This window comes from Agelaius tricolor, unplaced genomic scaffold (genome assembly GCF_023055355.1).
Source record: "Agelaius tricolor isolate 1412-34295 unplaced genomic scaffold, bAgeTri1.0.p SCAF_12, whole genome shotgun sequence".
NCBI classification, from domain to species: Eukaryota; Metazoa; Chordata; class Aves; order Passeriformes; family Icteridae; genus Agelaius; species Agelaius tricolor.
The window spans coordinates 18352602-18378223 of record NW_027269272.1 but is presented as its reverse complement, the minus strand read 5'-3'; the positions used below and the strand labels follow the sequence as shown (position 1 = coordinate 18378223).

Here is a 25622-nt window from a genome sequence, read left to right as displayed (position 1 = left end):
AATGTATTTTAAAATGCAAAGGCACAGCCAGAATAGGGCCTGCCAAGCTGACCATTTCCAGAGCTGGGTTGGTGCACTCTCTGCACTCTATACCCACCAAGAGGGACAGGCTTTCCAAGAGGACCTTCTTATAACCTCAGCATTTTGTGCAAAATCATGATACTTCACTGTTTCTGTGAGGAACATGATAAGCAAATTCTGAATTGTCTTATTTGCAGAACAGACAGAAAAAGAGACAAAAGGAGTTGCCAGAGGCCATGCAGTCAAAGCAGAGACTGTTTTAGGACCTAGATAAGATTTTATCATCTACAGTATCCAAAATAATGAATTAAATAATTTGCCAAATATTTCAGTATCAGCTCTTTCTTTGGGGAAGGAACTGCGTCACTTTGTGTGATTGCAAATTTCAGGCAAACAAAGGACTATGTAATAATCATATCTTTTAAAGATTAGAACCTTACATTTTAGCAATGAATCATTTCTAAAACAAAGGCAAATGAGGAAGAAGGGGGAGGTCATGAATAGATCTCTGATAGACCAAAATCTTTTCCCACAAACAAGATGCTTGGACATTGTGCTAAGATATGTAGTAAAAGTTTTGTTTAATTTCTTGCCCTCTAAATAGGTTCCTCCCAGCCCATTGTGGAGAACATGGAAAATTAACTTGCCCTAAAAAAGCAAGTACAACAGCCTGGCACTTTTCCATTCCATACACCATGAATATGTGACTGTAGCATTTCTCAGGAGCAATATGAAAATACTATTGCAACTCCTGTACAGAGCTGAAGGGTGACAGACAGCATGACACATTTCAGTATGTCTCCAAGAGAATCACAGAGTGTCATTACCAGCAACTTCTTACCTGACAAGATTGCAAATTGCCTGTGGAGCTGCTCTATTATATCCACTGCTACCAGCGGCCGTATCTCCTGCTGCATGATTTCATCTGTGCAAGGGAAAACAGAAATCTTCCGTGAGTTCATAAAGCCCCAATGACAAGTTTTTCCTCCTTTAAAAAAACCAGCAAAACAAAGATGACACTCAAAGCCTAGCCAGACTATTGCCTGAGCTATTATGACTATTGTGGTAAAGATTATGGTACTTACAGAGTCTCCTCTTCAGCCTATTAACTTCATCTATTGCCTTGTGATTTCAGAGAGAGCTTTTCATAAACCAGCTCCAGTGGATTTGCCAGAGCTTGCCACAGGCTTGCTCAAGCTGACAGCTGCTCCTAACCACTTCAGGTTCCATATTAAGTCACTGCATTTGGCCTCCCACTACAGCAGTTTTTCAGTCTTTGAAGCAGTGAAGTCTACTCCACGCACATGGCCCTGTTCCACCCTGAACTCCCCGAGCTCTGCTGGAGGACTTTGTGTAGCCAGCCAATCCACAACAGTTTCCTTTCCCGATGCTTTTTCCGCTACAAGCAAATACATAGTAAAAGGAGGAAATAAGGGGCTGTGAGACTTTCTTCTCATGAAAACAAAGCCTGTTATTTTAACTAAGCCTGTTAGTTTAAACACTACAAAGTTAAAAAGTAACTTGGCAAGCAGCTGGGCAAAAAATGACCTCAATTTTTGTGTGTGATCTATGGAGTGAAAAGCAATTATAGTTTCACATGGAGCTAATTTGATCTCTTTTTGTAACAGGTGCACCCAGTTACTTCCCCCACTCTTCACACCAGTCTAAAGCAGGAACATTTTACAAAAAATATCTTCCAACTTAACTGGCAGGATCAAGGTTTATCCACACCTATTGGAACTACTCCTTTAGCCACTGTACAGAACAACCAGTCCTGGTGTTGTACAGATCACCCCTAAGTACCCAGACAGCAGGTGGAGGGAAGGAGGCTGGGTCCAGATGGACCACAGACCTCTCAGAGACTTGCCCAGCCCTCCAGGGTAACAAACCTGCCAGTAGTTAAGTTTGCGTTTGATGTTTGCCAACGTGAAGACATCATTAATATTAACCAGTCTTGAGCAGAACAGAAATTCCACCACCCACCCAACCCCTATTTAGCTTTATTAGCTTGCTCTAAACATAGCTTGGTTTCTGGTTTCTAAATATCCTTTTTATTTAGAAGGTTTTTGTGATGTAAGGATAAAATGAAGCAAAAGAAACAAGAACTGCAGAGTGCCAGTTAGTTCTTATCAAATCCCCTGCCTGGGCAAGACAAACCTCATGGGATTGCTGTAAAAGCCACACTCAGGAGATGTTCAGATGATGAGAAAGGTGGTACAAAACACATTTGGCGACTGGGAATCACACATCCAATAAGTCAGTACAGTTCATACACTGATATGCTGGGCAAAGCAATTGCAGCAAAAGAAACTAGCAGGAGACAGAAAATCTGAGAAAACAAGGGAAGGTTTGCCTCATGAGCCCAATGGGCAAATCAGATCATGTGGCTATGAAATGTCAGCATCTGTAGCCACAGCACTGAAGGTCCCATTTGCACTTCCTCTAGGACAGTACTTAAAGGTATTTACTCCCCAACATGGAAGAATTTGTAATACCATCACAGCACAGACCTTGCAGTAGAAGTCCCAGTCCTTGGAAACATGATTGATTACCTGGGGCTGCTGGAGGAAGTTTTTAATCTTTGACTAGAAGAAAAGCTTGAAAAAAATCTTATAAGCAAACAAAAAGACACAAGTCTGGGTTTGTTTCAAAGCTTTGACATTTTTCTTGCACCAGTGAGCATTAATCATTTATATCTTCCACTAGCTTTATCCCAGGAAGCTCTGAAGCCTCTCTGGTCTGAACTGCAAGCTAGAAGGCAGCAGGAAGTGCTGCTCACTCTCCTGGATAGAAGTAAGGTACCATTTTTCTGTGGGACTGATATTCCAGCTGAGAAACCCCTTCTTCAGGGTGACATGAGCTGGTATTGAGCTGACAGCTACAGATTCATAGACACTTCAGAAAAACTTATTGATGATAGGCACATTTTAACACTACATGAAGTCAAGGGGAAGGTTTCAGGAAGCTGAAAATCTGCAGAGCAGTCCTGTCCTCTGATAAAATCTGTATTTGTATAGGCATGCAACTCAAGATCTTATCAAAACATACACCAGCCAAGTGTCTGCAAGATATTTATTTTGGGAAACTTGACTCAGACATTTCCCACCTTCTGTGTGATTGCTCTTGTGGTCTTCACTTTTTTTTTTTTTTTTTTTTTTTAAAGGCAGTTATTCTTTGCCTCTGAAATTTCAAAAAGAAAAATTTAATTGTTTGGTGTTACATGAAACAATGCCAATCCCCCACACAGGTCATCAAAGATGAACATTTATCTATACCATACAGTCCTTCATTACTTGAATTAATTGAATTTGTCAGGACAATTTAAATATTAATAAGGATGTGATAAAAGAGGAAAAAAATAAAAGAAACAAGTCAGTTCATCTACTCTTGGTTGTCCTCTTAAATTATTATGAATTAAATTCTTAGCAGAGGCCAGTTTAAATGCAGAAGAATTAGGCCTTACAGTTTTGCTTCCCAAGGTTTTCTACCAAGGGGGAGGAAAAGAAAAGCAATTACTACAGCCATCTGTCTGGCACAGCTTCTCCTCCTTCCTAGCTCTCCAGGGAGGCTCACTGCAACTGTGCTATCTGATCCTCAAGGGGAAAGCCATTCAGTTATGCTTCATAATTCCTCATTCAACAATGCAACCTGCTTGGGCTCGCAAAAACACACTTATTCTGTGTCTCATCCAGCTCTGTGTGCTCCCACAGCAGGTCTGGAGGAGCTACACCAACAGCAGATGCTTAAAACCAACAAAGAATATCCTTTTGTTCTTTCCTCTCTTCTCTGAGCAGACACAAACTAGTTTACACGCTAATGGCAACTAATTGTTTCCAACAGCACTGGAAAGGTGACCTGCTGGAGTGAGGAACTGGGCTGCACCAGCAGATTGACACAGCAGTGCCTGTTGCTCCACCAAGGACAACTAAAGGCCATCAGCCACACCAGGACACTGGGGCTTCTTTGTTTTTAAGTGGCTGGAGGCTACAACTGCCTGGCCTTCTGCTGACTGCAGGAGAGGATGGCTTCAATCCCCCATGTGAAGCCACTGCTCTTGGAATAATGGGCTACAAATTTCCAGAGCAAAGTTCATGTCTTCTTAATGACAGCCTAATATGTAATTCACAGTGAAAGAAGATAGCTGACTGTGAAAGACAATCTTTTCTAAAATAGTAGAGTACATCAGCCTACTTCTACTTTGTGCAAGCTCTGTCAAAAGTTATGCTCAGAGTTTTCATAATTTTTTTGAGAAAAATCAGATTGCTGATATGATGGAAAAGGGTCAGACAGAATTAAGCATCAGGCCAGATATTTCTTAGTCAGATATTTCATTTTAAGAACGTGAAAGCATATCTTACATTATGCGTTCTTATGCTCCTTAGAAAGTACCAAAAGGCAAATCCAAAGTTTGAAAGTGGCAGAATTCCTACAGTCCAGAACGTCTCCCAGGTCCTGAGTCTGCTTTGCTTGCCACAAATAACAGCCAAGTCCAGCAGAGCTAAGTTAGATTTCAAGAATTAAACACACTAAGGAAACAAATTTGCACATTTGACTGATAAGGTTTAAGCAGGCTAAAGGATTTGAAAATATTCTGTCCCACCAGAATTCCCTGTTCAAGTCCTTAAGCAAAACATTTCCCTTTCTGAAGGTCAAAAAGAACTTCAAGGTTATTACATCAGAGAAAGAATCTCTTAGTTTGGAATCCTTTTTTTAAATTTCTATTTATTTTTCTTTCTCACCATTCATGGCCCTTGTTTACTTTCTGAAAAGGTTTGTTTATTCCCTCAGCCCAGGCAGACAAACAGTGAGGTCAGTTACTGATACAAGATGCTGTGCTACAGATTGTTCTAAAGAGGAACTAAAAATCTAGCTATAAACAGAAGGGAAAACTCATCCTTTCTCTTATTCTTCTGCACATTCCTGCCACCTCTTTTTTTGCTAACCCATGTCGAGTCAACTGAAAACTAAGCCAGGAATAACATTATTGTAAATAAGGTGAAGCATCATTTCCTTAGTGATTGCTTCTGATCTGGGTTCTCTGCAAAGCTGCTTGAAGGGTACAAGTGCTGGTAATGCATAGGAGGGGTTGGGGGTGGCAAAGCCAGGACTACCCTTCCAGGAGAGAATCCCACTTAGGTCAGCTTAGAGCAAAAGCCAAAATGAAGCCTAGGTGGCTGGTATCAACTTTTCTCTCAGAGCAATTTTTCACCAAGCACAACTGTAAAACCTACAAAGAGTATTTGTTTAAAAGCAATTTCTCTTCTCATTAAAGCCAAGTTTCATAGCAGAGTTTGGTAGCCATCTCCCAAAGACTGAACCAAAGACTGGATCTTTCCAAAATATTTAAGTAACACTTGGTCATGTTTGGAAGTATCTTTTTAAGTTGGTGGATTTTTAGTTGCAACAGCAACCCAGTTTTGTGTACACTTAGATAGTAGAAATCTGGAGAAGCAAGGTTAGGAGCAAGATCCTGTCTTGAGTGATGCACTGCCAGCATGTTCCAGTCCCTTGAGAAGGGGACAGATTGAGGCCATGGTGTGGAAGGAATTGCCTTGCAAATTTTCCCAAACAATCTCCATGAAAGGTTAGAAATGCACCTTTCTCTGAAGAGCTCAAAAACCTGTGAGTCCCAGTGTCTACCTGGGCAGAAGCTGAACTGGTGCCTGATGTGATTTTCTGTCACACAGCAGATGTGCTCTGAACTTTTCTCCTGACATCACACTGAGTCATGATTGGTATTTCCAAGGCATTCTATGCAGCTTAATGATGGAGGTACAGCTTTACCTGAGCCTGGCTCTAGAGGCACATATTTCTGCTGATTTTAAGTCTTTCAGGGAAAACTGTTCAAATTCTTTGGTTCACTGCACTTTTCAATTAATCTCATTTACTAAATTTGATGCTCATTTTAACATAAAATTATAAAGTGGAGAGGTCACAGATTGAAAAGACCTGTTTAGAGGCTGTGTTTTCCTGTGCTCCAGGAGCGGTCACAGACTTTAGTAAGCTGTTTTTACAGGCAGGCACAGTACACATTAGGAGTCTACTGTGGTTGACTTATAAGGGGAAGAAAGTAGAGCTGTTCATATATAAAACTGAAATCTTGCCCTCCCAAATGGAAATGCACCCTCTAGGCATGATGTCAGCTTTCTAAGCCAATGTCAAAATATTTTGGAATACAATTCCTTGGATGAAGAAACAGATTTTGCTGCTTTTGCCATTTAACCACTTCTTCAAAAAGGTTTGAAGGAGGGTTTTTTTGTTTGTTTTTAAAGAAGTCTTAAATATGATTGGTAAATAGCAAAAAAATTAAAAGCTTTCTTCTGCATAGGTAAACTGTCATTTTAATTTACTGTTGGTACATTCTGTAAAAATACATTGGTGTGTACAAATTTATACTTATAGTCACACTTCAAGGATTTCAATGACTATTTACTGTCAGAACACACCATACATTTGTGCACACATCTAGGAATTCTCCATTAATAATCCCCATAAAAGCTAAATTTACAAACTAATATAAAATTCTCAAAGCACTCTCCACTGTTCAATTCAATTCATATCCTAGCCTATTATGAAGATACTTCCTATAATACTGCTGTAAAATCATAAGAGATAGATAAGAAATTATTAACAAATCTTCACTCTGCACTATGAATTATCCATAATCAGAAAAGATCTAAAGAAACACACCATACCACATCATCTGCTCAGCAAGATATTGCTTGATTTCACAGACCACCCCCTGGTGGGGTGATGCTACATCCTACTATCCACAAAACTGAAACTTCCCTAATAAAAGGCATTAAAGGCAAAGGTCTAATCTCAGCATTCAAGAAATAAATCCAGATTTATAGCGGCATGGGACAGCCTCTTGCCTAGTGCCTCAGTAGTAAAAGCTTCTTGATAGTTTCTGATTTTTGCCAGAGAAAAGTTAATTCATCTTCTTCCCAAAATCTGTCCTTCACAACAATGCTGGATTGCTAGAACACAAATTCCTGCTCAGAGAATAGAAAAAAAGAACATTTCCATAATGTCATGTTAGAAACCATCGTGAATAACAAAACCCACATGTGGCAAACTGCAAAGCTAAAATATGCTCACTACAATGCCTGGACACTGAGCTAATCAAGAGATACAGCAGGCTGTACGGCAGACTCCATTCCTTTCTCCCAGAGCTTGCCAGGAGACAGTTCCATAGCTGAAACTGTATCTTAGAACAATTCTAGCCACTGGCTCTGCCCTGAACTGTTGCATCCAGCAAAATAATTTCAGAGCCTATTCACATAATTTCTGAGCTCAGGAGCTGAAGGGCTGGTTGCTTGCTCACTGCTGAACAGAGGCCAGTTAGTTAAAAAATATTTCCCTGGTTACTGTATTGGAGACAAACAGTGAGCCACAGCAGGCACCTCTGCTGCCAGCAGCACCGAGTGCAGCATCTCCGGGCCAAGCACTGCTCACAGCCCACCTCTGCCCGGGACAGCTCCCAGCCACCCTCCTGCAGCCTTCTCCAAGCTGTCACCAGCAGCCCAGCTCAGAAGCCCAGCAAAAAGCCACAGAAAGACAGGGCAAGGAGCGATGGCTCCCCTGCATCCCCTGCAGCCACTCACGATCCCTCCCCGGTGAGGCAGCGCGGCTCCTGCAGTCCCGCCGTGGCAATGAGCTCACCGAGGCACAGGGCAGGCAGGCAGGCAGGCAGGCAGGGAGGGAGGGATGGAGAGAGGCCGCACTCCCTGCGAGTAATCCTGGATCCAACCAAGGCTGCACCCAAGGGCTGAGCCTCTGGTGGAGGAGTCTGCACAAAGTGCTTCGGAACAGCTGCAGGGCAAAGCACAGCAGAGAGCTCTGACTGCGCCAGGGCCAGGTTTAACCCTGCTCAGGTACAGCCGCCTCTCCCTGCCCGGACAGCTCTTCACTCGGGCCCCTCCAAAGGGACACTTCGGTGGCTTTCACAGCTTGGCACAAACAATAAAAGTACAGCCCAAAAGACAACAAAACAGACTGACTTGCTCAGAGTGAGGCATGGAAAGGGCTTTCATTAAAATAACTTTAAATAGTAGGGTATTCAGGGCCAAGGGAAACCAGCAGTGCTGCTGTGAATTGCTGTCTCGAGCACTATCCCGAAGGCACACCCACACATCAGAACACAGCGCTGTTATTTAAAGACAAGGGAGAAGACTGCACGAGACCTAAGAATTTGGTAGGAAACATGACCTCAGGTTTTGAACAGGGGAGTAATCATTTTGACATATTTAGTTCAATGAATACTTCAGAACACAACTTTTCAGTGCATGAAAGGAGTACACATGTGGCTTGAAGAAGGTGACATCACACCTACAGCAGTCTGAAGCAATACTGGGAAGCAACATTAACATTAGGTTAACTCATAAAATTTACTGTCCCTTTACTGCCACAATCCCCCACAGCTCAGTAACTTTAGATACAAGTCACTCTTCACCCAGGCTACAGTAGCTGTCCCCTAGGATGTGTGATACAAAATGGTAATACCTTGTTTGTTCTGTGTCTTCAGGCTCCAAAAAGACAAGTGTCATTCATTCTATAGATAGGGAAATTGAGGCACAGGGATAGGAATCCAGTCAATCTCAGTTTTCCCCAGCAGTAAATTGAGGAGCAGACCAAAGTTGTTTCTACAGACAGGCTACTGGACAGTGAATCTCTCTTAAGGGTAATACACCCAGGATTACCATCCTTCTCCCATCAGCTAACCAACACAAACTATGACAATGCTTATAGTATAGCATGAGAAAACTAACAGGGTTTTCTATGTAGTTACAAATAAATGCCAGATTTAAGCAGAACATCACCATGCTTGGTACAAGATAGACCTGAGAGCTTATGACACCTGCAGCTTTACAGACAGACGCTACTTGGTGGATAAAGGTACAGCAGGAGAGTGGCAAGATGCATGGATTTTACACTGCACTTCCTTTCCCAGCTTGTCAGACAAGTGAATTCACCAGCTGCAGTGGGTGTGCAATGTTACTCTGCTGCCTGTACCAGTATAAATGTCCACATGTAACCAATGTACAAGGTCCGTCTCTCATTCCAGACATGTTTTGCTCTCCTGGGAGCTTCCCCTCCCCTCTGCTTGTGCAGAATGAACAGACCACAGCCCTGCTGGCCACCCAGCCCAGCCCAGCCCCGGGGCAGCCCAGACAGCAGCAGAGCCTGTGCACAGCTGGTCCCCAGCCAGGTGTGGGGTAGCTCACGGCCCCCTCCTGGCACCATCCCTAACCTTCCTGCCTGGGAGCACAGAGGGACAAGTGTCACATCGGACCCAGTGGCTGATCAATGTGCCAGATGATTACAGTCTGAAAAGCACTTTAATCCTGTGTGTAGAGATGCTCCAGAATAGGATGAAATACTACTCTGCAAGTGAATGGAAATTACTAATCTAATGTGGATTCAGGATATAAGGAGAGCAATGAACTCACCATGGAAGTGGCACCAAGAAATTCCTCAGCCCACTGCATTCTCCTTGGGCAGTACTTTAAGTTTCATAAGCTAAATTTACACGTCAGACATTTTTCATTTGGGTAATTAGTACAGGTAATTTCAGTGTGCATTGGCAAAATGGCTTTGCCAAGCTGAAAAGGCTTAGTTGTGCCTCTCTCAGCAGAACAATATTTTGTACTATCCAAATATTGTCTCACCAGCCCATAGAATAGGGTAATACTGACATTTCAGTTTTTGTTCCTGGGAAGCAACTGTATTACACATTTAAGTTTACTTAAAAAAAAAAATATTCAAGGACATGATCCTCTCTGGCTACAGTACACCTCAGTTTCATTGAAATAACTTGCACCATGTCAGCATCTGTCTCCACACGTTCATGTGCTCATATCTGTGGGTGTGGGCCTCCAAAAGCAAGACAAGGAATGGCTCATACCCAAGTGCCTCTAACTCAGAGATCATCTTCCCAGATTCTTTCACTGCAGGTCCAAAGAGGACCACTAGGTTCATTGTGTTTGACTTGTTGAACACACAAGATGTTCATGGCAATTGGATTAAACTAGCATTTTAGAAAGCTCTTTAATCTTATGTTAAAGACTTCAGGCAACTGCAAATCTACTGCTTCCTCTAGAGAAGGCCTAACACAAAGAAACTGGATTGTGTTTTACAGCTCCCACTTTGACTTACAGGCCACTGATTTTTATTGTGCTTTTGACTTGAAAATTTAAGTTTCCCCTCCTTTCATCCATTCTCTGACAGATGTCAGTTCTTGAGCCTAGGGGTAAAGTCAAGGGAAAATGGAACACAGTTTCCCTTTACCCCTTCCCATTTCACCTCAGCTTTTCCCAATGCTAGCAAATGATGACCTTACTAATTTACAGTATCCCAATTTAAAAATCAGGTCTGCACTCCTGTAGACCTCCTCAGAGGCATCCCCAGAAGCATACACTGTCATACACTGTCTCAAGGTATGACTCAGGAGTTTAGACAAGTAGCCTAAACTGAGCAATCCCCAGCATAATGACTCATAGGCACAGGTTCTGAATATAAATAAGGCATTGACTCTGTGCAAAATAAAGATGCTGGGATATTCCAGCTTAGAAAATGGTGGGGAAAAAAAAAAAAAAAAGCTTGGTCAATAATTCTTGTCTGTTGTAAGAGCCTGGAGGATTTTTTTTCCCCCTTGAAAAATGGAATTAACTAATAGGATCAGAAATTTGTGCAACAAGACACTTGGCATAGTCCAAATATTCATATATAGCTGGGCTGCTCCAACCAAGCATTTATTTATCATTACTTTATACTTGATCCTGAGTATCTCTAGTAGATAATGTGGTGAAGAAGCAAAGTCCATGTCTTAGAAAAGTCACTGGTCAGGCTAATCCATAGCAAGATTCAGGTAATAAAGCTGCAGTACAATTTGTATTTAAAAAATCAATACATTAGCACAGCAGAATTGGGTCTTTAAGTGAGGCATGAAGCAGCAGAACTGGCTGAATTTGGAGAATAAGCTCTGTGGGCATAACCAGGCTGAGAGCTCTGCACAGGCACTCTCCAACCTCCCAGCACACTCAGCACCATTCTCCCCTGAAATCTTCTCCCCAGGCAGTTTACACTACAATTTAGGTAATAAAGAAAAGCAAACTGGGCTATTATATTGTGGTAATAAGTCCCACAAGTTAACCAAACATTGCCAATTATAGCAATCTGTCTATCCATGTTTAATGCTTTTCCATTTTGCTGAGTTGTTTCTTGTTCCGGTATCATGGGAGAAAGGGAAAAACATAAATACCCACAAGGCCTCTGCTCTAACTTGCCCTCTGAGAATTTGTTCTCTTGATCTTTGCAGTACTACATCTCTCTCAGAATTCTTTTAAATGAAAATCAAGCTGTGCCTTCACTATTTGTCTCATAATTGTCTGGACTTTTCTGATAAGGTAAACAGGGTGTTTTAGTATTTCTCCACCACAGCAGAGCACGCTGCATATGAATGGGAACAGGTGAAAAGAAACACAAGCATCTAAGATAATTGTCTTTTCTCAGAAAAACCTCTGTGGAAAACAGAATATTTTATTTCAGCTATTCTATATGCAATGAGAGCCAGCTGAAAAAAGTTATCCCAGGTCCCCTAGGTAGCATTTTTTCCTAAAGAGAAGAAGAAATACTGAATGCAGGTAGAACCAGAACAATTTTGAGCAATACACATGGAGCCACTGTGACTGAGTCTCAAGGGATTTAGAAATACCTTCCACTTACACTTCAGATTTTGGTCTTCACATGAAGTAGCCACTTTCTCCAGTAACCAGCACTTTTGTGGAAAGGTCATTCATTTGAAAAAGGAAAGCATTTCTCATTTATTTTACTACTAAAGTTGGAGAAGCTCCAAAAAGTCCAACAAATTTCAGTCCCAATTCATTTCAGATGGGATTTCCTTCCAGAGATAGCACCATAATTCCTTAACCACTCCAGTACTTGAGTCCCTTTTCCTCCCTGAACAGATGGATCTGAAGAATTGGTTTTCAAGTCCAGCAGTAACAGAGACACAGCAGCAGGACTGAGTACAACCTCCCATCACTGCTGGACAGACAAAACTGCAGCATTCCTCTGTCCTACAGAGGACAAAAGCAGAAACACTGCTAGCACAACAGACAGGTCCCCATCCTACTGGCAAGGAGCCTCCTGCCTGGTTTTGCAGTAACAGCAAAATCCTGAAAAGCCTCAGTAATAAACTGCATATCCCTTAGTGTCTGCAGATTCACTACTCTGATTTAAGCAGCCACCAGCCTTGAGTGCAGATGAAAAACACACATTTATTCCCCTAAAAATAGAAAATCCCCTTGCAGCCCCAAGCTCCACAGCATGCAGAGACAGTCGTAGCCAGCACAGGATCATTCATCCATGTAACAGCCCCGTGGGTACATGATCCCCTTGAGGACTTGAGCATCACAACAAGACAGGCTAACTAGGAGCATTTGGGGACAAAGGGGCCAGTTTGGCAAGAGGTGTCCTCAAGCATTAAAGGAGTTCACCAGCACCAGGGTGACATAAATAGTCAGGTCTGTGCTGAAAAGACATGTGAGCCACTGTGCAAGAATGATGCATTTCATGGCAAGAGGCTGTGCTTTGCTTCAGCTTCAGTATCTGTTTTGTGAGGAACTGAGGGCACTCCAACAATGATCAGCCCTGGACTGGGGTCCCTGCCACATCTCTGCCTGGCTTTCTGGGGTCTCCTTCCCTTTGGTTCTCATGCTGTGCTATAACCAGCACCTTGGAGCTGCAGCTCCCAGTCTCAAGGTCACATAGTGGCATTCAAAATAGCACCACTTGTACATCAGACCCCAGAGGGCCCTGTAGGCAGCTCATATAGCCTGTTACAGGGAGCCAGGGCTGTGGAGCTCTCAGCAGGCATCATGTGCCCATAAGGAAACTGCCTTTCAGCTGGCCCCTCACAGCAGCACTTCTTTTTGTGACCATTCACTATCTTTATCCCTTTACCTGAACAGAAGCCTACTACCACACCCCTAACCATTTATCAGAACAAATCACATTGATTGAAAGAAAGCCTTGAAACTTGCATGGTCCAGGAATGTGGAAGATCAGACTGGAAGTGGAACACAGGAACTGGAATGGCTTGGCACAACACTGCATACTGTGGGGTACTGCTGATAAAAGGCAGGTAACCTGGAGGCCACTGCAAGCATGTGGCCTCTATTTCTGCTGTAGTTACCTGCATGCCTTCCATATCTTCCCATTATGATATCTAATACACAAGATAAAATTGCAACAGAATATTCAAAAGGCTCCACAGGCATGGTCTGTGTGTGTGTCCTGGGGATGGACAAGGTGAAAATTGCTCCATATTTTGGAGTGCTTGAAGTACTGAGTAAACATCAGCCAATTGGACCTTAGCAACACTCCAGCTCAACCTTTACACTGCAGAAAGGGTACTTCCTTTAAAATGATGGTAAGCCAGAACATGGCCCAGGGATCCTGCAATGCCACTATGTTCAGAGAAAGCCAGCCTGAGAAAAAGGCAGTCAATGAGTCTTTGCTTGTAGGACTAGGTGGGGCAGACAGAATCCAAGTTCTCTGGGACAGATAATCTTTTTGCCTCTCCATTTATGCAGCACAGACAACTAAGGGAAACTGGTCTAGTCATCAAAGTAGTAATATGAACTAGTCACAGCTACATCATCAGGATCCACTTTTTATGGAGGCAGCTAATTCCCATTCCTACTTTACAGATAAGAAAACACAGGCCAAAAAAAACCCCACAATGAGCACAAGGTCAGAGTCAGTTCAGAGCAGGAGAAAACAACCCACACAATGTTTTATGAACTCCTGTGCCACCTTGCCAGCTCCTTAGCTCCCCTTCTGTGTCACCACACACAGAGCTGCCCCAGTGTGTTCTCACAACTCACATAGCTCCAATACCTGCAGCTGAAGGCACCTTGTCCTCAGCAATAACTGAACTTCTGCCCCTGTGGCAGCTTTGCTGGCAGAATTTAATGCTAAAGCAGAGAATATGTTTTCTGCCTCACAAAATGACAACAGGCTCAGGCTGATCTGACATGCTCTCTGTTTCCTAGCAAAAAATTATTTTCCAAGGGATTTCCACCCATAATACTATGCCAGGTAGTCTCTCAGCATGAGAGGCAGAGAAGGTGTTTCCCTGGGAACAGTAACCATGGCAAAGCCCTTACCAGTCTCTTCCCGTCTCTACTACAGGAAGAAAAAGAGCAGCAGATGCCTGAGCTCTGCCTCCAGCAGGTCCACAGGCCCACAAAGCCATAAGCAACCTGATCAAACATTCAGGAAGGAACTTCAATGAATCCACTGTCTTTTACTGGATACCAGACATTTCTGCCCTGCCGCGCTGAACTCGGAATGCCTCAGTACAAAGAGTGCAACTGGAAACATCACGTTACTGAAAAGTCAGCCAAATACAACAATGCATAGGTAGGCACTGAGCCCAAAGATCAGCATGGATGGATCGCCCATAGAAGCAGAGGTACAATGGACTGGCTTTGCACTTTTCAAACCCTGACATTGTGCATGCATTACAGTCCTGTTAAAGAAAGCATCTGCAAAGCCCAGTGTGTGAGCAGTGGCTGCAGCCAATACCCTGCTTCTGAGCCACCTTTTTCTACAGAATATTCTCGATTTACCAGATCAAATGCAACTCTCTTTGCTGAAGAGCTAATTAAATCATAATAAACAATTTAACTTCCAAGTACAGTCATATTGCATGCTTTTGGGAGTCTTCATCATGCACTAGTGAATGCCTTGTAGATTTCTGGATATGAGGTTTACAAAGTATTTATTCAAGTTAACAGGGAAAATGAAGGGGGGCTCTTTGAAAAATCTTCCTCTCAATGACACAGAGAAAAAGTGTTCTATGATTCAGCAATCTTGATATGTGAATAGACAGTCAACAGCCTAGATTTCAACTGCATCACTCCACTTCAGAGTTAGCATGCAGTTAGCACAAATTGCTAGGTACCAGTACCTTATACTAGCAGCCCCTGTACCTGGGCTGACTCACACAGAGCACAAAAAACTCTGTTGTGCTACTTTCCAAATACAGTGAAACCAAAATCTTTACAGAGAGGAAGATATTGACCTTCTACGTAGTAATTCAGGAGCACAGGGTGACAGGGTCAGCTGGGTCAGGACACCACTGCTCCAGCTCTTTACATTTATTTTTAAGAAGTATTTTCCATGCACAACAGATACCTACTCCTGACATACACAGAAAACTCAGTGTCTTACACTCGAATGAAATAAACATTTATTCAGAACTAGTCTAACATTCATTTTAACTCCTTTAGGTCAAATCACTGCAAATATCCCAGAAATATACAGCCAAGTCAAACACTGCAGTCACACCTGAGGTGATACCCAAATCCAGCCAATTGCCTTTAATTATCACTGACTCCTCAGAGAAAGCATTAAGAATATAATCTCTTTTTGCAAATTGCCTGGGGATGCAATGCAATTACCACTAGGAGAAGATGCTATTTTGTTTAAAGATGCTACACATACCTTTCTTTGCCATGCGCTCCAGCCTAACGCATCCTCCTATAAAATCATGGTAAGATTTCATTTCACCTTCTGTTATCCGGACAGCAGTGAAAGGCAGATTCCTGGGGACCTGTTGTCCACATTTCCGACACCGAGAAGCCATTGCCACAGCTCAGGAGACTCCTGTCAGGAATCTGCTCTCTGTTTGCTGGAATCCAGCCTGATTCTTCAGCTGTCAGTCCAGCCTGGTGACTTTATCCCACTTAGTTCATTCAAGGTCACCCTCGCCAGCAGGATGTTCACCATTGCAATTGGCTAAGACTTTTATAGGCTTACTGACTGTGTTTGTTTCTCCCTCCTTGCCTTCAATATCAGTTTACTTTAATCTCTCATTCAGAATGAAAGCTGTGAACCTCAGCGCAGCCCATGCCCTGAATGGCTTCCTTATCATTAATTTAAAGCTGTCTTATAAGCAACAATGAAGAGAGAAGATCCCAGAAGCACATTGCAAGATCACAGAACGACTCTTAATGAGCATGCCAGATATGTTCACAAAGAATTCTTCTTTGAGAAAAGGGTTTTCTTCATGATTTTTTTTCCTTTCAGGCTTATGATTTTATGAGTCTTCATCTCTGAGAACGAATTTTTTTACTTCTGCATTTCAGCTTGGACGGTGCAAGGAGACTGCTCTGCAGAGCTGCTCAACCAATTACTCACACGTCTGGCAGTGGCACTGGGAGGCTGCAACTGTACAGAAAAGCCCTCTGCTGCTGTGCACAGTCCCTGCTCATAAGATCTGATAATCGAAATGAACAGAGTAGCAAATGGAGGACAAGGGAAATATTGTTGGCAGACATGCTCTGCTAGCTGTGCAACCCCCCAACTAAATTTTTTTAAACAAAGAAGTTGGATCCATTAGTTAGACACCAAACTCAGATATTTGAAACATTCATTTAGAAATCCTCCTTGGAAGGAGCTGGATATTTAAGCTGACTTTTTTTCCCTTTTAACAATTACAATAACACCAATCACTGGTTAGAGAGCCTTATGAAGAAACTAGTTTTTGGGGAATTGAGTGCAGAGAGCATTCAATCCTGATACAGTGAATTAAAAAGGAGCTTTCCCTAGGATCGGCAGGGGACTGCACAGGAGATGCATAACAGGCACAAGGCCAGCACTGGTGACAGTGCAAAGAATACAGTGAGAACCCAATGAATCAGGGCTGAGCTGCCACCCAGAGCTCAACTGCAGTGACCTGAGCACACAATGAGTTTCCTGCAAGGATCTTACACACAGTTTGAGAACCTTTGCCTTCCTATGCCTCAGTCACTAACACCTGTTGGCACTTTACACAGTGCCAGAACATCCAGTTCAGCTCGTGGCCTGCTCAGGTCACAGCTGATTCCTAGATGTGGAGTGGGAAAGCAGAAGGCTAATTAATCCAAATCAGAGAATGACCGAGAGGGGACAAAGATATCCAGGAGAAAAAAGCCTCCTATGGTGCCATTACTAAAATGCTGAATAACTGACTGGACTGCACTGAATGCCTGTAAGCTGAAATACAGAGAAGTCAACTCACCTGCCCTTACTTCTTTCCCATTCCATGAACTTGCAGCTTCTCCCCAGCCAGCTTTGCTGCCTCAAGCACACAGGGAGAGATGTTTAAGCTTCCTAACCCAGCACACACAAACTGGCCATATAGTCAAACAGCTACCAGACTTGAGAACTGAGTCTCAGAACTTCTTCTTTTGATGAAATGAAGCTATAAAGGACATTTCCACTCTTAAAGGTAAAAGATTTTACTACCCTCACCTCCAAATTTGGTATGTGGTATGAAGTTGTTCATTCTCCTGCTCTTTGTCTTTGCCAAAACCCTGCCTGCAAAGTGAGAACACAGATGTACTGAACTGTTGAATAACCTGATTCATTAGCATTTGTAAAATATTTATTAGAGCTTCCATAGAGCAATCCCTAGGGGAGAGCAATATTTTACAGATAGGGAGACCAGTGGCACAGAAGGCAGAAATACTTTGTAGAAAACTCCCATGATGAGATAAGAAAACTAGAAACACAACCCTGCAGTTTTATCTTTAAACATTTCCTCCCTCTTCTCTTTCATTACAAGGATTCAAGGTGTCCTTCCTTACACGGACAAACATGATATACCTTGGCAAATAAACTTTTCTGACAATATATTAATGTCTGACATAGACAGAATAATTGCACTTCAACCCTGCACACAGACATAAACAAGGAGGGAGAATCCAGCATTTGTGGAAATATGTTTCAGTCTCCCACCCTTCGCTGCCCCCCACCAGTATCTACATGGCTTAGGAACAGGAGGATCTGTGACATGCTGCATTCCAAGGGGGAGACTTGATGCTGGAAGTGTATGCAAGAAGAAATCTGCCCTAGATGTGAGCTTTGGAAGCACAGGTAGCCACACAGCACACAACAGGGAAATGATCTAAAATAATTTCCCAGTCTTTCCCTAGGAAAGCCTGATCCATTACAATACTAAATACAAACCTCTGCTGCCTGGGGTACCACTGCCATCACCCAGCTCCAGACACAAAAATAAGCTGGCTGCAGCTGCTACACATTTAGCAACAAGGCACATAAGGGTCATCTCAGGGACTGAGTGCTGTGATGGATGGACAGAAGGATCTGTTTGCTCTACTGTAAGTTTCATTGCAGTCCCATTCACAAGCTGGGCTAGCTTCGCCTGACACATATGGAAAATCTGACATGGGAACACTGACATGGGAACACTGTTTCCTACTACAAAAATGACCTCTTCTGTACTGCTCTGGCTGTGTCTGCACAGGAGCTGCAGTGAAGGCTTGCAGGAATTCTTCTATGCCTTGCAGGAATTCCTGCCTTGCAGGAATTCTTCTATGTAACATGTTACCAAACACACACTCTGTATGGATGATGGGGAATTCACAAATTTCCTCCATTAGCTGAAAGGTACCAGTCTGTTTGAAAGAATAAGGTTGTAGTGCAGGGAACAGGTACAGAAAATGGTAGGCATGCTTCCCTGGGTCTTCTCCATAATAACACAGAATGCAAGGGCATTACTTTCCTGCTGCTCTAAACACCCTTAGCAAAATGATTGGAAAATTGGTCATGAATTGCCAGCATTGCCTAGCAACACAATCTGGGTTGGTCTGTCAATGAATAAGCAAGTAAATAAATGTAAGAAAGTGTCATCAGAAATTAAAAATTTTGAAAAAATAAAGAAAAAAACCCACCCCACAACCCATGACCCAGATACCCTCAGTTGCCATTACCCAAAACAGCCTGCAGAACTGCACTAGTTCCTAGTTTCATTAGAAATACCAGTTTGCCTTGGAATTGATGCTTGCTGGAAAGTGCTTGCTGCCATGACTGTGTGACCAGAGGATGGCAACAAATTTAAAGTCAGCTCAGTTAAATCCGCTTAAGCCCCATATCTCTTCTCATGAAACAAGATGCTTCTGCCTCAAAAAGCAGTGCTGTGATGGTTGGTATCACTGTTAAGCACAAAACATGCAACAAACACATTGGATCTCAATGATGCTGAGCCCAAGGGACATAATTTCTTGTGAAGAATCAAAATTTGAGTTTGGGAACAGCATTATGTGTCAGAGGAAGGAGTAAGAGGAGTCTGCTTCTGCTGCATGTGTAAATGAGGCAGCTAGAAAATACCATAAAACACTTGCTGTTTGCAGCTTACCCCACACAGTCATTAAAGCAATTGAGGGGAAACAGGCATCGCTTTTCCATCAGAGCCTTGCAAGAACCATTAAGAAAATTTAGTGTAGAAGAGACTGAAAAAATTACCTCTCTTATCCACCAACATTTTAGACAACAAAACATAAAAACCCAACAGCAAAAGGTGTCTTATTTATTCATGAAGACCAGCAGCTCCCCCCATGTAGTATGTAGTATTCCAAAAATCTAAGAAATAAGTAATCTAAATCCAATGCCACTATAAAGACTGATACACACAGAAGCTAAGAAAATAATATATATTTCTTTCCTGAAACCCCAGCTTCACATTTTCCTATTTCATGATGTTTCAGCTAATGTTTTAACTAATCTTTGATAGCTATGCTGAAACACATTTTCATTTTGCATATAGCTCAATAACCTTCCTTCTGCCTCCCCATCTCCCAGATCTTGAATCTGATAAACCATTTCAGTAGTTTGACACAACGGTTTCTTTTCAGAGCACTCTTGGTGCAATGGTAACATCCATTCCAGTGTTCAGTTAGAAAGTAGAAACCAGTCCTTTTATTAACTTTCATTTATTTTCTTCCAACTAATAAAAAGCAGACCAGGACTTCCTCTCCCTCCTTTTTTAATAAAGAGCTACATCCCAGGCATGGTTTTAAACCCCAAGGAGTTAAAGGAATAAGCAGAGGAAAAAAATCTCTGTTCCTGAAATTCCTTGTAGCGCGCAGCACTGCTGCAATTGCAACATGCAGTTCCTGCACTAGAAGGCTCTAATTCCAGTGCCATATGGCTTCAGAATCTCATTACACTGATCTGCTTAAAGTGATTTCTTAGTGGACAAGCAAAACATTTTTGGTCACCTTCAGCAGAGGGAAACAACAATTCTGCCACTGTTGACGCACATGAACTCCCACGTAAACTGCCAAAAGCAGGAGTGAGCAGTGAAGATCACAGGACAACCTTAGCCAAGGAACTTTTGTTGTCATCTCAAAGCTGTGAAGACATCAAGGGTATTCAAGGACCATTACCATCATTAAACAAAAAAAAAAAAAAAAAAAAAAAAAAAAGAAGAAGAAAATCCAAACCAAATAAACAAAACTGCAGACAAAAAGAAACCCCAAAGCCAATGATGTCACAGCTGGATTAGACAAGATTCTAAAGAGATCAGGAGAGGAGCAGAATCTTCCCAGGCCAAGCAGTGGACATGAATTGTTGCTGCACATGTAGGGTTAATTTTACCTGGCTCTCTTGATTTCTGCAACTAAGAGCAGATCACAAAGAACAGAAGGCATTTTTTCCTGCTAGGCCTCTGCTTGGCAAGATAAACAAACAGATCCCAGAGTTACCAAAGTGTAGCTGGCACAGGGGTAAAGACCCTGGGGGTGAAGACCCTAGCTGGATCCAGGGTTTCAGCTTGGATGCAAAATGATTCCAGTCTTGACAATGAAAATGGTTACAGACCTATGTGAGACCAAGAGTCTTTCTGAGCATTCTACCCAAAACATTAAATGGCTCTTGGCTTAAAATCATGGGAATAAACTGAGAGACAAGTAAATGCAAAAGAAATACATGAGTGAGATGCTGGGTAATGCAGAGAAGGCTGTGATCCATAAAACCAGGCACATCAGAGCCCCATTCTCCAGCTCCTAAACCCTATCACCAGTGCACAGGCACAGTCTTTGTGTCATGGCCCTCCAGCAGCACCATGACAGCTGAAAAGGACAGACTCTGGACATTGGGGGGAACGTGTTTTGTCCTCTCTGTACTCTGCCACTGACAGACTGAGTCACCTCAAGGGCATGGTAACCCTGATCCTTGCTGCCATCCAGAGCACTGCACTGGATTCCTTGCTCTATTCCTCTTTCTTTCCCCCTTCACCTTTTCCTCCCTACAAGGAACTTCTGGAGCATTCCCAATGCAGAACAGCTGCTGGATCCATGCAGCTAAGACCACCAGGTCAGCTTCTTTCCCTGAGGAGCAGCTGTGCACATTCCCCAATGGAAACAGCATTTTTTTTTGCTTGCAATTCATAACTTGAAACACATAAAGGAGAACCAGAAAGACACAGGGATAAAAATAGCATCTGTGAGCATCACAAGGGCTGTTGATACTTCAGGCTTTTGGACACAGGCCAAATGTTAGCTGAACAGGAAGAAAGAGCTTCTCACATTACAAAGTACAGTAAGGGCCTTTCCAATGTTTTCTTGCCATCTCTCAAGCACTCAACATCAGTTACCACAAGGGGTAGGAGACTGGGCCTTAGGGACTATTGATTTTTCCCTGTTTGCCTGTCTGTGCTCTGAGGTTCACTCAGTCACTCTGGGCAGTCCAACGGAAAAAGAAGCTCTTGTAGAGACTTTCCTGGACACTGCTTCACCTGACTGGGCTCTCAGCTGGCAGATACACATCAAACACACTCCTTTAATATCCCCAGGACAAGGCCTGTGCTCATCTAGGGAGCTGAGGATAAGAGGAGTTATTCCCTCTGCTCTGGCAATTGTGAAGTACACTTCCTTTTTTTCCCCCTGGCCCAGGACTGCTGTCAGAAACCAGACATCTGTCCTGAAGGACCTGCCCACACAGGCATCTCTCTGTGCTGAGCACCAGCAAATGAGGGGCTGGAACTTCCTCTGTGTGCATCCACAAGTGCAACCACACAGGGCAGCTGGATGCTTGCACACACCTACCCAGGAACAGGAACTTGTCCTGCTCAGTGCACTGTACTGCAGAGCTGTTCCTTGCTCGTGTCCACTCACAGCCTGAACCCCTGCACCATTCCCAGCCCAATTTACCCATCCCAGCTTTGTCTCTGAACCACCAGCTGGAACAGATTCAAGGTTCTAGAAAAACACAATCTATAGGGTGATTTCTCAGGTCACACCAAAGCCTGGTGTGAAGCAGGAAAATACAGGTATGGACAATCTGCTAGCATGTGCACCATGTGTGCTCTTCCTTCACCTCTCCCCCCCTGCAGCACTGACACCAGGCACAGCAGGGCAAGGTGTTACCACACACCACAACACCCCAGTCCTCTCCCTCTCCTTCACAGCCAGCACAGTTATTGGGTTTTGTCATCACACCCAATCTCAAATATGTAAATAGCATAAATTTACAGGAAACCATGAGTTTCAATCCTTTGTCAAAACCAGGCAAGAGCTGCTAAAATTATATGGAAAAGTGCCAGCTGGGATAGAAAAAGCATGAGCATGAAAGCCTCATTTCCTTTCATACCAAGACTAAAATTATTCATGGATCTATATTAACAGGCAAGTATGCCCACACAGTAAAAAAGACATCTGTAAGTCAGCCTCAGGTGCAGAAAGGGTATAGAGCTGCACCTGAGTGAACTTTTCCTACAGGAAGCAGCACAAGGGTTTCCCTGCAACATCACACTAGTGTTGTGACCTTGCCTGCCAACTCCAAGCATCCCACATGCTGCATTCACATGCTGGGAGGTGCTGAACACTGTCTGCACAAGGTTAGACCTCCAGCCCACATGAAATAAGGGCAGTGCTTTGACTTCAACAGCACCATGGACTTAAATTGCCTAAAGCTGAGTGGTGCAGTGTTCTGATGAGATAAGAAATTGCTCTTTAGTCTGTCAGGAAACCTCATTACAAATGCTTTCTGCTGACCAGCAAAGATTTACATAATAAAATGTATCTAAATCCCACATCCGTTTATGGACCTTAGTCCCAGCATAAGTTCACTTCATGGCATGTAGCACTAAATAATGCTTTGTACTTCTCCAGTGATTCTCAGCTGAGCACTCTGGCACCACAGAGAAATTGTTACTCCCATGAAATAGACTATTTCCTTTCTAATTGCCAATAAAAGGATATAGTTTAAGAAGAATATTTTTGCTTATATATATTTGAGAATGCATCTGAGAACTATTTGAAGAAAGCTTGTGGGGGAAAGAATAATTTCACCTCAAGTTTTGCCCCACAAAGAGCCTAAAAATGGGGAGGAATGTGCTAAAAGCATATATCCACACATCTCCCACTGGCTTGAGAGCCCTTTGAATTGGCTTAAAAATAATTTCACCCCCTCTTTAACCACTTCTTTGCTGCCCCTTTGTAGCACAAATGCACATAATTCTACAGAATATTTTCCTGTCTCTTGTTTAAATATACTTGCTTCAAGATTAGCAATCAACTGTAAAACAAACCACATAAACCCAATATTTTTAGTTGTATCAGAAGCATTGTAAGGACCCACCAGTGAACTTTAAAATCTCAATACAAATAATGAAGCATAAGGAAAAAATTCTTCAACTGGGAACTGAATCCCAAGGTATTCATAGAGTTTGTCTAAGATCAATTGCAATTACTACAGTAAAGCTAGAAAATATAGAAGTATCTACTAAAATACTAAGAAATATCCCTTTCTTGAATGTAGCCTTAAGCATGGCACATAGAGCATTTCTCAGTGTTATTTTGTACCATTTGTAGATATCCCCATCTTTCCAACATTGAATTTAAAACAGAGTTCTGCTCATTAAGATTTTGCAGTATTATCTGTATCAGCCTAATTGCTACTATACATACATTCAGGGTCAGCAGGTCTCATAGTGAAGGCTGCTGAACTGAAACTGTTAAGAATGAACTAATTTGATAAAATAAAAACAAAACGCTAACAAGGAGTTTTATAATCAGGCTCAGTGACTGATACCAGCACTGGCAGCGGACATGCCAGGTATTTTAGAGCATGTGAGCTCTATTGAGAGTATTTAGCATTTGGCAGCAGTATGGAGTCACAGGGTCCTCAGTACACCAGTCAGCCTGATCTGCCAGGGCATTCTCACCTGAGGCTTCCACCAAGACACCTTCTATCCAGTGCTTCAGCTACTGCATTTAGGAGGCAGTAGCCTCCCTACTCCCCACTCCCTTCCCTTTATGCTGTGGGTGATGCTGTTTTCAGCTGCTTTCTCTGCTGTTCCTGACCTGCAGTTTAGACATGTAGTCAAGTAATGTCCTTCTATAGTATAACCCAGTTTAGATGACAAGCTTAAACAGAGAACCTGGGTACCCCATTTTCAAAGGATCAGCCCCTATCTCGCTGTTTATCTTTGGTGACCTCGGTTCTCTCCGAATTAGTGCTGTCGGTACTTTGCATGCGAATGCTGTTGCCGCAGGAGCAGGTCCCTCTCGGGCCGGGAGCGGGTCCCTGTGTCCCTGTCGGGCCGGGAGCGGGTCCCTGTGTCCCTGTCGGGCCGGGAGCGGGTCCCTTGTCCCTCTCAGTCTCCACCCCGCGCCCTCCAGCGGCTCCTCCGCAAACAGGCGGCGCTGGCAGCGCCCGCATCTCTCCAGCAAAGGAGAGCAGCTCCTGGGGAGCAAACCCGGCAGAGCCATCACATCTCTTGGAAAAGGGGCTTGAAGGAGAGAGGCTCCTCTGCCCAACTCGGTATCATCCTGCCTTTCAGCTAATCCGGGAAGGGTCTGGCCCTATCCTTGAGGGTCTGGGGCAGTGGGAACTGCAGTGTCAAACAGCGCTGCTGTGCCCTCTGCTGCCCCTTCCCCCTGGGCAGAGGAGGCTGCTCTGGCACAGCTTCTTCCTGGGACCAACACACACACACACACACACCCCTTCCCCAGGCAGCAGCCCTGCCCTGCTATCCTGCTGGAAAGAGGATTCAGGGGATAACTTCTTGTGTTTCATTTCTGCTTCCCATTGCTGGACTGGGAAAACCTCGCAATGGTGACATCTCAGCTCTGAAGGGAACAGTGAGGCAGGCAGTGTGCACCTGTACAGAGCTGCTGTTGCAGATACTGGGATAGAATGGGCACAAAATATCACTGACAAGCTGCTCTTTGCTCTGTCCAACCACTTCTGCTCCTCACAGGGCTCTTGCTGCCAGCTCTCTGCTCCCATTCTAGACAAAATTATGCACAAGGCCCTGATCTATAGCCAGAGTGTAATTCAACATGATACAAAATGACAATTGCACATTGCTGAAACTGCATTCTCCTCTAACTGAAAACAAAACCAGGAAGATGGATTTTTATGAGCTATCAACAAAATTACTAAAAAGTTTACCTCAAACTGAACTGTGACTTCAAAGCCAGCTGTGAAGCCTCTCCTAGTTTCATCAATGTGGAAAGGGAAGAGATACTAGACACAGATAACAGTACAAATATCTGAGACAGATGAAATGGTGAGAATAGTTTAGAATCTCATTTTAAAAAATAGGAAGTCTGTTTTCACAGAATAAGCTGATCACCATAACAAGGATTAATCAGGTTTTTCCAGGAACCTTCCTGCACCAACAACTGGCATGTAATTGCTAGAGCTCTCTGATCAGTTATGCACCTGCTTACAGCTCAGGGTCATGCTAAGGCCACAGCTGTTTCAGTTTGAAATAACCTTTTCTCTGGATATTGCAA

The 25622-nt window shown here is 43.2% G+C and overlaps 1 protein-coding gene across 6 annotated transcripts in view; it reads right to left on the bottom strand.

The window, feature by feature from the left end:
- Window positions 1-25622, bottom strand: part of MCF2L2 (MCF.2 cell line derived transforming sequence-like 2) — a 152414-nt gene that overhangs the window by 116046 nt on the left and 10746 nt on the right. For 2 of the 6 annotated variants that reach the window (XM_071437963.1, XM_071437964.1), the window contains exons 1-2: window positions 15538-16219; window positions 863-946 (exon numbers count right to left, since the gene is read on the bottom strand). In XM_071437963.1, coding sequence (XP_071294064.1) covers window positions 863-946; window positions 15538-15679 — 226 coding nt within the window. In that variant the 5' untranslated portion in view covers window positions 15680-16219. Of the gene's footprint in view, window positions 1-862; window positions 947-15537; window positions 16221-25622 lie in introns of those variants that run through there. The other 4 variants (XM_071437959.1, XM_071437960.1, XM_071437962.1 and 1 more) reach the window with 3 other exon arrangements.